Source organism: Mustela erminea, chromosome 2, assembly GCF_009829155.1.
Source record: "Mustela erminea isolate mMusErm1 chromosome 2, mMusErm1.Pri, whole genome shotgun sequence".
Taxonomy (NCBI): domain Eukaryota; kingdom Metazoa; phylum Chordata; class Mammalia; order Carnivora; family Mustelidae; genus Mustela; species Mustela erminea.
In genome coordinates this window covers 57,944,817-57,959,136 of record NC_045615.1, presented here as the reverse complement: position 1 = coordinate 57,959,136, position 14,320 = coordinate 57,944,817, and the positions used below count along the sequence as shown (strand labels likewise).

The 14,320-nt window shown below is 40.3% G+C and overlaps 1 protein-coding gene across 2 annotated transcripts in view; it reads right to left on the bottom strand.

Moving 5' to 3' along the window:
• Positions 1 to 2,053: 2,053 nt before the first annotated feature.
• MTTP (microsomal triglyceride transfer protein) overlaps positions 2,054 to 14,320 on the bottom strand; it is a 56,321-nt gene continuing 44,054 nt past the window's right edge. For both annotated transcript variants that reach the window (XM_032332979.1, XM_032332980.1), the window contains exons 13-18: positions 12,388 to 12,485; positions 12,143 to 12,264; positions 10,560 to 10,787; positions 6,560 to 6,684; positions 4,211 to 4,381; positions 2,054 to 2,737 (exon numbers count right to left, since the gene is read on the bottom strand). In XM_032332979.1, the coding sequence (XP_032188870.1) occupies positions 2,566 to 2,737; positions 4,211 to 4,381; positions 6,560 to 6,684; positions 10,560 to 10,787; positions 12,143 to 12,264; positions 12,388 to 12,485 (916 nt within the window). In that variant the 3' untranslated portion in view covers positions 2,054 to 2,565. The remainder of the gene's footprint in view (positions 2,738 to 4,210; positions 4,382 to 6,559; positions 6,685 to 10,559; positions 10,788 to 12,142; positions 12,265 to 12,387; positions 12,486 to 14,320) is intronic.

The window sequence follows — 14,320 nt, the reverse complement described above, 5'->3', positions numbered from 1 at the left end:
AGATGTGCTACAGGGTATGCAAATTATATAGCACAACTCAAAGATCTATTCCTCCCCCCAAAAATATCCCATTAATACTTTTTATATTTATTACATGTTGATACAACACTTTACATATATTGGATTAAAAACATGTTATTAAAATTCATTGCACTGGTTTCTGCTTATTTTTTTTAAAGTCACTGCTTGAAAGTTAAGCTTCTGTGGCTCACCTTATAGTTCTATTGGACAGCAATGATCTATAACATGGAAATAATAATGCTACCTACTCAATATTGTTATGGTGAGAATTAAATAATCTAATATATATATGATGTTTAAAATACCTGCCACATAACAAGCACTAAATAAGTGTTAGCTTTAAAGATATTTCTGAAGGCGGCCAGGTTCAGAGAAGCAGGGAACAACTTGTTGTGTGCAGAGATCTAATGAGATACAGGGAATGGCAGTAGGCCCTCCACAGCAGAAATGCAGCCAGACTAAATCCTTCAGGTTTGCAGGAAGAAGCGGACAGGGCAGAGGACTCATGTCCAAGGGTTGTACGCTTGTCCGGCAGACACCTGTGCTGAGGACAAAGCTGTCTGGACACTGATGTTTGAAACAGTGAATTGGTCAGAATTAGAGACAGCAAGTGAGGCTTACAGTGGTATTTCTGGCTCCAGTACATCATTTCAAAATATGGATTATCACTCCAGCCCTCCTAGACTTCTACCTTGTTCATCCAGAAAGGAGTCAATGTTTGTCCTATGCTTCAGGTTTCTTATCTCTCTGGAGGAAGTTAGAGCTGGTCATTCTCCAAAAGGGCGACCATGTTTGATGGAGCCAGGCAGACAAGCTGTTGGGAAGTAGTATAACACTGATGTCCAGGACACCACACACATCACTCTTGAGTCAAATACTATTTTGCATTTTACAGAAGCAGTTGTGGTGTGTTAAGCATCACCTGGCTGAGGTTCCTTGGCCCATGACATCTTTGGCTTAGTGCCCGAGGTCAACTTGCTTTTGCATGAGTGTATGTAGCATGAGTGTCTTTACAGAATGCTTCTCCCAAGACCAATGCCGCCATGACACATGGCCCCTTCTAGGTTTTGATTCCTGTCTTTCTTCTCATAACACCACAATGAAGGTACCAGTCCAGAGCCTTATGGAAACTGGAATTAGAGCTCGTTTTCAAGTTTGCAGGTACTGACAAGGTTCTGACTGTTGGTAATCTGTGGCTCATGTTCCACAGGGCTCTGACCTCCTATTAGAGAATCCATCCTGTTCTATAGAGTGTCAGAGGCTTACAGTGTATGTGTCTGAGCTCAGAAAGTGGCAGAAAGAGAGAAATATGGTGTTCAAAGTAATGGAAGACAAAGACAACTCAATAGGATGTCCATATATTTATTTCATCACATATCATTTAAAATTTACAACCAGAGGTGGGCTAGCTAAACTTCCATTGCATGTGTGTATGTGTCTGTGTTTAATGGACAAATGAGCACCTGTGACCTGTTTTGAGGTTATCACTAGCAACACATACATCTTGTTTATTAATAGGTATTTGAAAACGTTTAACATGGCTCTTTTAACTTGTACAAATAAAGACAAACTTTTCTTGATTTCATATTTTAGAAGTCCAAATCCATCAGGTTCTTAAAGCAGTAGTAAATTCTCTTGGCCATTCTGGGTTTTGTACAGACTGTAGTCAAACAGACTAGAACTTCCAGCACAAAACACTTGAATGAAGAAAAACTAATGAACATATGAAAATGTCCCTTATAAAGGACAGTGTCCCACATTGCAGTCTCAAAGGGACACAGCACAAGTAAAATCAAATGGAGTTTTTGAAGTTCGTATTTCTAACTTGTACTGCTAAGTCCAATATCCTTGCAGGGCAGAAGGCAGAGGGCAAAATGGCGTTCTTCTAGCAATGTGACCATGTGGTCAGTGGAAAGATGATGCTGTGTTTGAATTCTGTGTGCCTTCTACCTCAGTGCTTCGTAAAACTAATGACAAAGAGATAAATATCCAACCTTGAAGCTGTGAAAAAAGTCTTTAGAAAGTCTTATTGCCTCCCCCAACTTCCCCTCAAAAAAAAAAAAAAAAAGGTAATTTCTTGTTTGTTTGTTTGTTTTGTTTTTGTTTTTTCCCCGATTAGGCAAGATATTTGGTAGAAACAAGCATGTGTAAGGTCCTATAGAGGGCTTCAAAAACATTGACTGAAAAATCGTTGAAACAAAGTTGGGTTCTCCTGAGGGTACGTGTGTTTTGTTTTGTGTCTTACAGACAATTGTTTCTCCTTGGAATAACACTTTTACCACTGTACCAAATGGGATGGACAGAGGTACCAGAACACTAGGAATGCTGCTGGAAGTGTCTCATACGTTGGCTCAAAATGACACTATCAGTACTACACGGAATTGGGCCCATATTTAATCATTTGAGGTTTTTCAGAGGTTTTTACAAAAATCTTAAATACAGGTAAATATGTAAACACTGTGCTCTCAGAGAGCAAGTATATAGGCATGTCACATCGTATCCCTTCTCAGAAGACAGATCCAAGTGAAACCTTACCAATCAGTCTCAAAACCAACCGCCGGAACTACTCTCAGGCTCAGGGGCAAACACCACCTTGCACATGTCAGAGTTCTCTTGGTGGAGCGGGAATTCAGATCCCGCTATGAGGCTTTCTTTTCTTCTCCGAGAGACGTAACCTCTGCCTGTGGATAGCCTTTCATACTTGGTCTCAAATTGCCTGCATAATGACAGCAACAATAATAAAATTACACACATATTAAAGGGACCCCACACTCCTCTGAGCCAAGCTACTAAGCGTGTGTACTTGAAGCTTATGTTTCAAAGCAATTTGAGAAAGGACGGGAGTGCCAAAGACTACCAGCTTCCATTCCCATGAATGGGGTAACTGTTTTCTTCCCTTTTCTTTCTACACCGACAGATATATTTTGAATGCCTGGAATATGGGAGTCCTGACATATATTTTTCTAGAATGAAGGACCAAATTCCTCTCAGCTTTTTGGAGATGCTGTTAAGCTTTGCAGGCCTTGCTATGTCTCCCACCCCTCATTCCAGGAGCCCCACCTTGGGAGCACTGCCCTTTTGAGTAAGTGGCAAATCCAACTGGATGGAGGCTGAGAATGCAGACAGGCAAACATTTCTAGAGCTCTGGGCCAAGTGGAATGTGGAATGAAACCAGTTAGTCATGAGCTTGGCTTGGTGGTCACTGTATTTCGACCACTGGAAGGCTGATTTTTTTTTTAATTCATTAATGGAGATTTATTCTAAATATAAGCTAATATAAGACAACAGCTTTTATTCTGTAAAAATATAACCTATTCATATTTGTACTGATATCATTTATACATTCCTCATGAGTCATGAAATATCAGCACAATAAAGAAGGTGCTCAACTCTGGTCTTCTTATTGAAGGAGATGATATAAGATATGCTTGGTATTTTAAATATCCAATTGCCTTCATGGTGAATAATGTGTGTCGGAGAGACCTCTAGAACTACAGAAGAGTTGATGCTATCCAAAGCTTCTATTTCCATGTGATAGTATTGTTATAAACAACCGTTATAAGATTCAAAGGACACAGTGTAAATGAGAAGCTGTAGGGTAAAAGAGGTGATAGGAAGCTTCATGAACAATCAGGTATTTGGTATTTGAGACTCTAAGAGTTCTACCGAAAGCATTTTTTTTTTTTTCAATTCCAAGTCCCAAACTCTCAAGTTTAACCCAAAACTTAAACAAGACCAAGTTCCTATTGTATGATTACCTAAGAATTATGAATTAATTTGGGCTCTTAAACCAGGGTAAATGATTGCCAAGTATTTTGTTTTGAATTTTTGGTCTAGGAGATAGTTGTGAAGTTAGCTGATAATAAGTACACGTTCACTATTTTTGCTGAAACTACGTGGCAACTCTTAGGGTAATTCAAATCCCTTTGTTACCTTGAAAAAATAATTTCTGGACAAGAATACAATATTATCCCCAGAATCAAATTAATTAGTCCTCATATTTTCTTGGTATCCTAGAAACTGATTTTTAAACCTTATTAATTATTCTCTTATTTATTTAAAGGAAATTTATGTTTCACTGTATTTTTACCATTTTCTTTCAATTTCTGAAACTAAATGCTCAAAACTGGGTGTATGTTCCTGGAGAACTGGAGACTGCCCAGAACATTCCCCGAGCACTGCCTCTTACCTGAATGGGACTCCATCCTTGTCCATCTGCATGCAAACCAAGAACGGGTACTGAGAAAACTGCACCGTGGACACAAACTCGAGGCCGGCTTCTGTTTCTGCACTGATTTCCAGCCCAGCTTTCACAAAAGAGGAGTCAACGGTGATGCTGCCAACTATTGCCAGAGCCACCCTAAAGATTGAGGCCAAAAAAATCCCTGTTACTATCACATTTAATTGATCTGGAATCTGGACCAATAGCTCTAATTTCGCAGGGTCTGAACTTGCAACTGGAAGGAAACATATAAAGGACTACTGTAAGACCTAAATGCGCTCAGAGTTCTGCTAGCAATCAGGGCCTGGCTAGTCCCCTGGATGAGGCCTTGAAGGTCTGCCCTTCCCCTGCACCCGCCCATGGCCTTCAATTCCAGATGTCAGAATGAAGGATCTAGCAGGCACTACTGTGTGATAGCAAGGGCCAAAGGGAAAATGTGCCTGGAACCTGATCCTTTCAAGTCAGAACCACCTGAGCTAGCTTAAAAAAAAAGTCTAAACTCACAAAGACAGCTGACGTTCAACAATTTTCTTGGTAACTATCTCTCTGTGGGCTTCTATGGAGCTATTTTGGTTCCATTTCATTACTTTCTCTAAAGGGTCTTCAGAGACATAAGTCTATGGTTGTCCAGATATTTGAAAAAAATGTTGTGTCACCAAAAACTATTCCTACAGTGAGGCACGTACAATGAATTGCTCAAGGAAGAACAAATATGGTGGGTTCCCCAGTAGTTGCCTAGAGAACTAGACAGGCAGATTGGGTTGACAAGGGAATGTGGCTTGGATGACAACGGAGGGATAAACAATCCCAGTAGAAGGTTTACCTCTAGGATCACTCTAATTTAATTTAATTAGACTTTAAATGAAATTGTGTGAAATTATTCCCCCAATTAAATCAGAGCTCTATGCACAGGCTTTTCTGATAGAAGGATACTATCAAAGTTGGCTGTGAAAATTAAAGTCCCTGTTGCTGTTGTTGGTGCAAAAGTAGGTCAGAGGTGGTTTCATGCAAGTCCCTGAATCCCTTACCATATCTTCTAATATCTTACACTCAACAAAGGCTTAAGAGATATTTTTTAAATGAACAAATGAAAAATTAAAGATAGTTTGGCTACAGCATGGATACTGGTAAAGTCTTAGGGATACTGTGTCCTTTTTAAAAATCCAGATAATTTTGGGTGTGGATCTTGTTGATTTCTTTCAGCAAAAATTCAATTCCATTTAATTTGCGGGAACTTCTATCTAGAAAATAACTCAAAAAAGGGGAAAGAAGATAGATTCACTGAGAAGCCCTAAATTAAACTTCCTATCCCTCTGATGGCCTGTTTCATTTCTCTTCTTAGGTTCCTTTTAGTAACACTGTGGGTCACCTTTCACATTAAAATGTGCTGCCTTTTGATTTCTCAATGCCTTAAGTACAGTTTCATAGAAATCAAAACTTTAATTTTACCACTCCTATTTCACTTCTGCCCCACCGTATTTTTAAATATCCAAAAAGGGAAAAATCAATTGCACTTCCATTTTCTTTTCTTCAATTCCACAACAAACAGAAGAATAATTCTCCTGATTATCACACTGGTTTAGAACCAGTGTCTTATTCTCAAAATAAAACACGTCCATTTGACTCAACATGTACATTAGAAAAACTAAAAGAGTTGAGAACATTTTATTTTAAAAAAATAATACTAATGAAAAAACTTAAGGACTTAATATTTAAGACTTCGATTCTGCAACATGTTTTTATTTTTCTCCACTGAAGATAGCAAAGGAGTAAAGATTTAAAATCCCAAAAAGATGGATACCTGGGTGGCTCAGTCGGGTAAGTGGCTGCTGTTGGCTCAGCTCATGACCCCCCGGTCCTGGGATTGAGTCCCACATTGGCTTCCTTTCTCAGCAGAGGGCCTGCTTCGCCCTCTGCCTGCAGCTCCTCCTGCTTCTGCTCTCTCTATCTCTCTCTGACACGTAAAATCTTTTTTTAAAAACTTTCAACAAGAGGGATAAACTAAAAAGTTTGCTTTGAAGTCACCTTTCCTGACAATTTTGTCAGTTACCAAAGTAGAATAACCAAGAGCAGATGAACTTCTCATTCGTGAAGCAAGCACACCAAATACCAAGCATGATGATTCTTGGCTGAATCGATCAGATAACTGGCCTACTCATGAGAAGATATAGAAAGAATGACTTCCCATGGTTTTTTCCCACTCCGTGATTTAATAATTACAAATAGAAAACATAGGTTTTGAAAAGGCAGAGAGCTAAACAGTTCCAGAAGCATATCTCTGCAGTTCATTGAATAGAATATTATACATATGCTTACCGATTTTTCACCCGGGTTTTAGACTCCCGATACCACAGGCTAAACTCCATTGCACCTGAAATGTCAATAGCTATACCACCCTGGACATCCATATTGGCCTTTAGTCCAGATTGCAACTGAAGCTCCTAGAAGCAAAAATATTTAATAATAGTAATAATAACAATACGCAAATTTAGTCTACCCCTTCCCAAAGGCATGTTCAATCTCCTGCTATAGATAATGACATTTGAGTTGTGCTAAGGTTGGAGTCTTTCTTGAGGCTTGGAAACACATTATCCTAATCTTGATCCCTAGAAGCAGACTGTGCATTTGCTAAAGTATTTAGTCAATGTGTTTGTCAGTATTTAGCCTTTAAGTCTTGCATTTTCTGAGGACATTAGCTGGGGTGATGTTGGCTGAAAATTTCTTCAGCTGGATTGCCATCACATTGCCTGCGGACAGTGTTGGAAAAGATAATGGCTCTGGAGAAAAAAAGGCTCAGTATCTTTAATTTTGATATCCCTCCACAGATCTTAGGTTCGTGGTAGCCGGCAGCACGACTAACTTCCTTATGTAACTGTCCTACTCAGACCAAACAAGACCTGATTTCCCTAACTAAAAATGCCACGATTTTGCTTTCTAGAAAGGATCATATTTATCTTTCTGAATTCTCTCCGCTTTCTGAAATAAGTGGCAAGAAATCTCAATCAAAGGCATTGGTTTACAACCAGGTATACCAAAAAGTCTCCTTGTGGCATGAAGCTACTTTCAGTCTAAAAGACACTTGGATGAAAGTGTGAGCTTCTTAATATAGAACTCAGGACACATTAGGAGAGAATCTTAAGAATACTTACAGCTACATTTAGTCTAGAACTAAATATGGTTGTAGTGGGATGCCAGGTTGTCTCATGCATCATAACTAATATTGAAGGAACACAAATTATCCTGAGAAAGCTAGAATAATTATGCCCAAATTTTAACCAATGCCTATGAACTACAGAATCAAGATTTCAGAGTTCTGCATTTGAATTATAACCATGATTGTTCCCAAAGCTCAGTCACTTAAGTGTCCAACTCTTCTTTTTTCAAAATTTTTTTTTTAATTAATTTATTTGACACAGAGAGAGAGACAGAGTATAAGCAGGGGAGTGGCAGGTAGAACGAGAGGGAGAAGCAGACTCCCCGCCAAGCAGGAGACCTGTTGTGGGGCTCAATCCCAGAACCTTGGGACCATGACCTGAGCTGAAGGCAGATGCCCAACTGACGGAGTCCCTCAGGCAACTGCAAGCCTCCGACTCTTGATTTCAGCTCAGATCATGATCTCAGGATCATGAGATTGAGCTCCATGGTCAGCATATAGCCTGCTTAAGATTTCCTCTCTCCCTCGGTCCCTCTACTCTCACCTGTGCTCACTCATACATGCACACACACTCTATCTTTCTCTCTCTCTTCCTCTCTAAAAAGAATAAAAGAAGAAGTGTTTCTTTCTTTGGATCTTTTCCTTTCTTCCCTATTTGAAAACTATCATCTTGTTAGTCCATTCAATAAAAAAAAGTTCTTTGACGTGGATTTTGGTTTTCCCATTGGCCATATATTAGGTAGATGTCAAAACACACCAAATACCATGGAAAAGTCTATTTCACAGCTTTGAGACAATGTGCCTTTTGTGAAGGGAGAGCATTTCCACTGCAGTCTGGGTTTTAAGGAGTGCCTTGACTTTCTGGGAAGATTCCATTTCTCTCATGCAAAGGGACCATGACAGAATTCTTAGATGTAGTCACAGAGGAATTTTTCTGAGCTCCCATTGAAGGTCTAAACATTAATCCTTGTAGAGGGACACACCACTCTTTCTTTGTGAAAGTGTCTCAATCACATAGTGCAGTGGTTCTCATTTTTAAGGGTACAAAGTAAGTGGAACTAACACTTTTGAGTACCTACTGTGTCCCCAAAGCTCTACATTTGGTATGTCATTTAATTCCCATACTAATCTTCCATGGTCTACATTACATCTGAAGATTGAAAAGGAAATCAGGCCTGGTAGCCACACATGGAGGCAGAATGAATACCCAGACTGTCTCTAGGGAGGATACTTTTCTATTACCACACATGGCTATCACACAATCATAACTCTCTTGTCTCCTGGTGTGCAAGAAATCATGTTCTGAGAAATATTGTAATAAAGATCATAGGCTTATGTCCTCATTTGACCCAGAATGCATATTTATTGAAATTATTGCCTGTGAGCTACAAGAGCAAGATACATTACATTTGTATTGTAGCTAGTGTGACCCCTTGATCTTGGACCTCTGGTCTCAGAGGTGTCTCTTAGAGTTCAAACACTGATATTTTGAAAAATTATCCCATTGCTTCCATTCAGGAAAATATGTTCTTTGCTGGCTAAAGAGGATCTCCCTATTAAGCTGACTTTATCAGACATCCTTCTCTGAAGAGTAATCCAATTAGCCGAAAAGAGAGAGTGAGAGTAAGCACAGAGTAATTCCATCTGCCCTGGAGGCTTTGACAGGCTATCCACTGCCAAAATTTCCTTCAATGTCAGCACTTGACCTAGAGTGGTATGTGCCTCTGAAGCTGGGATGGCATTACTGGATTGCTCTGCAGAACCTGGGAGCTTCAAACAGCTTATTTGTATAGTAACCCCTGATCTGCCAAGTACTCCAACAGGAAATACACAGACATCGGGTTATGTTTTAATAGCCACAGGATGATCTTTGGCTTAGAATGCACTTTAGGTGCCCTCTCTTAACGAACAGAAGAACTTTACAAGATCATCTAGATCAGGAGTTGGCAAACTACGTCCTGCAGGCTAATCTGGCCCACTTGCTGTTTTTGTAAATACAATATTGTTGGAGCACTGCCACACTCGTTTGTTAATATATTGCTGAGGGCTGTTTTCACTCCAGGGTGGCAGAGCTGAGTAATTGCAATAGAGACCATATGGCCCACAAAGTCTAAAATATTTGCTTTCTACGCTTTACATAAGAAGTCTGCTGAGTCTGACTTCTAGATTATTGTGTTTTCATCAAGTTTTACAGTCTAATTCTGACCATCAGAGATTGTTGATGGGTAGCTGGGCACACACAGATGGGGCTGTACTGTCATGATTCCTGTGTCTTAAAATGTAGATCACTTCCTCAGCCCTCTTATGCCTTCTTCAGAGATTTTATTCATTAAGAATCCATCTCCCTTTCGGAGCACCTGGGTGGCTCTATTGGTTAAGCACCCAACTCTTGATTTCAGCTCAGGTCATGACCTCGGGGTTGTGAGATCAAGCCCCACATTGGGCTCCATGCTGTGCGTGGAGCCTGCTCAGGATTCCTTCCCTCTCCCTGTGGCCCACCCCCATGCCACATGCACACACATGCTCACTCTCTCTCAAAAAATTCATCTCCTCAGAGTTAATACTGCAATAGATACATGCAATGCAAAATTCTGATATAATCTGAGAACTGTTTCTTTATATGTGACCTTGGGGATTAAGGAATAGGACAGGTACTGCTGATTGTCCTTCTCTTCATTCATATTTACTACAACACAGACTAGTTTAGAGTGACAATGCACCCTTTGCAAAACTACACTTACCAGTTTTCCTTGCAGCTAGGGATATCCATAAGACACAGTTTTGACCAACAACAAAAGGGCTTAGGTTATTTTCTCCATAATTTCTTGTTTCTGTTAGCATCAGTATTTTCTCTTTTTTTTTCTTCTAGTTTTATTGAATTATATATGACATTACTGTACTCATGTTATATTGATTATTTTCTCTTTTGCCCCAACGGTGAGGAGGTGTTTTCATCAACTAACAAAGGTGAAAGAAAACCCTGCTTCCCTATAACAAAGAGGAAGCAGAGGAAGGGCAGCGATACCAATAGGGTGAGTGTTTAGAACGTGAACTCCTGGATAGGCTGAACCTTGTCCTGTATCCTCTGAGCACAGAGCACATTTCAAATGTGCCTACAAAAGGTTAGGTATTCAATAAATACTTGCAGAATGAACAGATTACCTGGGAATGATCTGTCAGCAGAATGAGTCCCTTCACCACACTGACAGGGTCACCAGATGCTGACAGCATTTTGGACATCAAATCACTGTATCCGTTGAAGAAAGTGACAGGTCTGAGCTGAACATCAAAGAGGATGGCTGACATGCCAGCGTAGGAGTCAAGGTTCTCCTCCCCCTCATCGGGAGTAGCTGCAATCAAGGCCTCCAGCCCTTGGGCTTCAATGACCACCTGGGGAAAAAAGGGAGAGAACAGTCCTGAAACCAGCTCCTTGCCTGCCCCGTAAGTGATGGTGAGGCTTCTGAGCTGTGGCTAGAACTTTCGTAAGGCTCAGAAATTCAGACATCTGCAGCAGCTAGGCAAACAACAACAACAATAACAACAACAAACTCCATGTCTGAACACAGGTTTTCTTCATTTAATGCTTACAACCATTTATCCCGTTTGTAGATGTCAAAAAAAAAAAAAAAAGTCACATGGCAGAGGTAGAACTCAAACCCCTTCTGTCTGACTATAAAGGCCACGAGCTTTCCATTTTATGATAGCATCCTTGAGACTCCTAGTCCCTCTCCCTCCAGGACTGTCACACATAATGGGTCAGCTGTCTTGCAGAGCTCCTAAAAGGAGATGGAGAAATGTTGGGACAGTGGCTATGAGGCTGCTGCTATGAGAGGGAGTACAGCACCCTAAGCCATGACTCACAACCTTCCTGTCCAACTTCTCTCTTAAGCTGAAAGAAAAGATGATAGAGGCTCGCATCAAGATCTCTCTCATACATAGGAATCATATATATTCTCGGTCCCCCATACCCACTGGGTGTTTGGCATTTCCGAGTGCATATCAGCAAACAGATGGTGATTCCTCAGGACGGAAGGGCATAGTATTCTGACTAGAGTCTCATCAAAGGCTATAGTAATACAATATGGATGAGAACTCAAGTTTGTGTGGCACTGGATCATTTTAATGCTTAAATGAGCTTATTGAGAAGGTTATATTTTGATCTACATAAAAACTAAAAAGAAAGTATATTTTATGATTAGGAAGCCTTTATAGATCGTAACCAAATTTTGGATAAAACTAAAGAGATGGAATTCAGCCAGTTGTCAAATGCCTACACTTTATTCTTTTTTCTTCTGGTAGTACTGAAAAATATAATGGACTCTTCAGAGTCAAAATTTTTATTATAGGGAGTCAATTTCTTCATAGAATCACCCAGAGAAGGAAAATATATTCCAGAGTTAGATACATGGAACATTAAGGACTATACCTATAAATAAAGATACAATATTTTTAAAAAAACATAAGTGAAAAATATTAGCACAATTTCAATGTTGTGAATAGGTTTGCTTTGAAATAACAAACGGATGTTTGGCAAGTCCAGTAAATCAAATTACTTAGGTTTCAAGTTCATACTTGGAATTATAAACCATATAGCTTCCTGCAGATGATGGACTCGTGAGCAACTTAAAGCAGAAGCCACTGTTAACTCATGCATCCTATGGCGTTATCATTGGTATATATGTTATTTTACTTTGGACTAAGTTTTTACATACTTTATGAAGCAAAACTAATGGAAAATGAGTTACCTGGCTACTGTGAAGGTTAGCTTTCCCAATGTACTGAAAGATGTTGAGGTTACTTCTCCTTAGGATGCCAGAACCAGAATAAAGAATGTCCAGGCTGTAAGTAGACGCCGAGTGGGGAGCACCTAATCACAACCACAAAAAACAAACAAACAACAAAAACCCAAACCCCTGTAATTTAGCAACAGTTCCAGCAATACCAACTTGGGGAAGGGAAGAGAGGGAGAACCACTTTTTGGGTGACATACGTTCTATGTAGCCAGTGTAGGCAGAAGAGGACCCACTCTTGGAGAAACGGTCATAATTATGAGTAACCATTTCCTTCAGAACTCGACGGACCATTTTGCTGCAACAAAGAAAAGGAAAAAGCTGCACATTCTTTGTAATGGCTGCTTCCCAAGTCAGATTTGGAAAACAAAAACAAAAACAAATCCTCAGGGAAAAGAAGATGGGGCCCAGTGTTCCTCATGCCACTCCAAGACTGGGGAGGTGCCCGCTGGAGTGCCAGCGTTGGGATTAGGGCTTTCCCCTTCATTCCTCAGATATGTGGAATTTGGGCTGGTATCAAAATGACAGCAAGGCGAGGACGCCCAGCTATGAGTGGCTTCAGCCAACTGGTGGACACACCTCAGGAGTGGAAAACACATGTTGTATGAATCATCATGGTTCTCTTGTTAAGTACTATATACTTTCAAGGAAAGCTATACCAAACTGGGGGTGGGGTGGGGGATGGTGTGCCAATATATTTCTTTAAACATTTTCCTATGCTCTCTCACATTATCAGTGGCTGATGACATGCCACAGTTCATTTCCAGGAATTTTTTCTACTTACAGAGTTTTCAATTAAAGAGACATCTCAGTAAAACCCATAAATAAATGATTATCTCCTCTAAAGTAAGTCTGAAATCTTACTCCTTTGCCTCTATCTTGTCTGCTGTCTAAGGAGTGTTGAGGTCTTCCAATCCTGATTACTTAATACTAATCATATCAGTAATAATAAAATTATGGCAATAATACAAAAAATATCAAAAGAATCAGCTAAAGAAATCTGGATCTAAATCTGAGGAAGAAAATTATTGAGGGGAGGGAACAGTAACCCTATAGGTCCCCCCTACACTATCACTAAGTTATAAGGTATTACTAGCCTGGACAAGAAGGGATGAGGAGGTCATGATGGCTGTCTTCAAATATTCAAAGGGCCTGCACATGGATGAATGATTTGACCGGCTCTTCTCTGCTCTACTCCAGGGATTGGGGCAAAGAGGGCCAATAGGAAGCTTTCAGTTACACAAAGAAGTACTGGTGATAGTCTTTGAATAATGACATAAGTTCCCTCAGAGGAGGGGGGCCCCCTGCCACTGGACTAGCGCAAGCAAAGATTGGACACCACCTGCCAGGAGACTAGATCCCATACCAGAGAGAGATACCAAGCAAAGTGGCCCTATAATGTTCTTTCCACCTCTAACCATTCTAGTCCCGAGAATCTGCAGTGTTGCGACAGCTTCCTCACCTTATCCTGGCTGCTCTCTACCCCAGTGCCTCCTCTTTTACTGTCCCCTGCATCATTAGGTTCACAAGACAAGGGTAGAAAACCCACCCAGGATCTCCTCCACAGAGTCTTATAAAAGCAAACAAAGAAACAGAAGTCAAATCCATTCCACTTGGAATACCTGGCTACAGACAGACTTTGCTTCTTCCTCCCTCGCTCACCTGCTCCTTCCTTATCTGTCCTGCTCTTTTCTCCCTTCTACTCACTCCTTCTGTACCTCTTTCTTTCACTGCCTTTAATTTTTTTTTGTCTTTATCTATTTTCCAAACTCCCCCATAATCTGTTTTCCTTTTCAACTGGAAATGCTCAAGTTTTATCTTTCCTGGGGATCCTGCTGTGCAAGTAACTCAGGGAAAATGGAAATTTCTTTTCCAGCCCTCTCAGTTCAGTGAGGAATGGCAGAGAGCTCTGGGGAAGCCCCACTTTGAAGGGAGACATCAGTGAATTCAGAAGAAGAGACCTGAGAATTAGACGGAAGATGAATCCAGTAAAAGTTACTGAGAATGATGAAGTCTGCTGATTCTCCTCCCCATACCTTGCATAGTCCCAAAACATGAGCCATGCCTGAAGCTTTTAACTTAAGTAGTAGATTCATTGATCTGTGATGGATGAGGCTTCAATGTTAGATCACC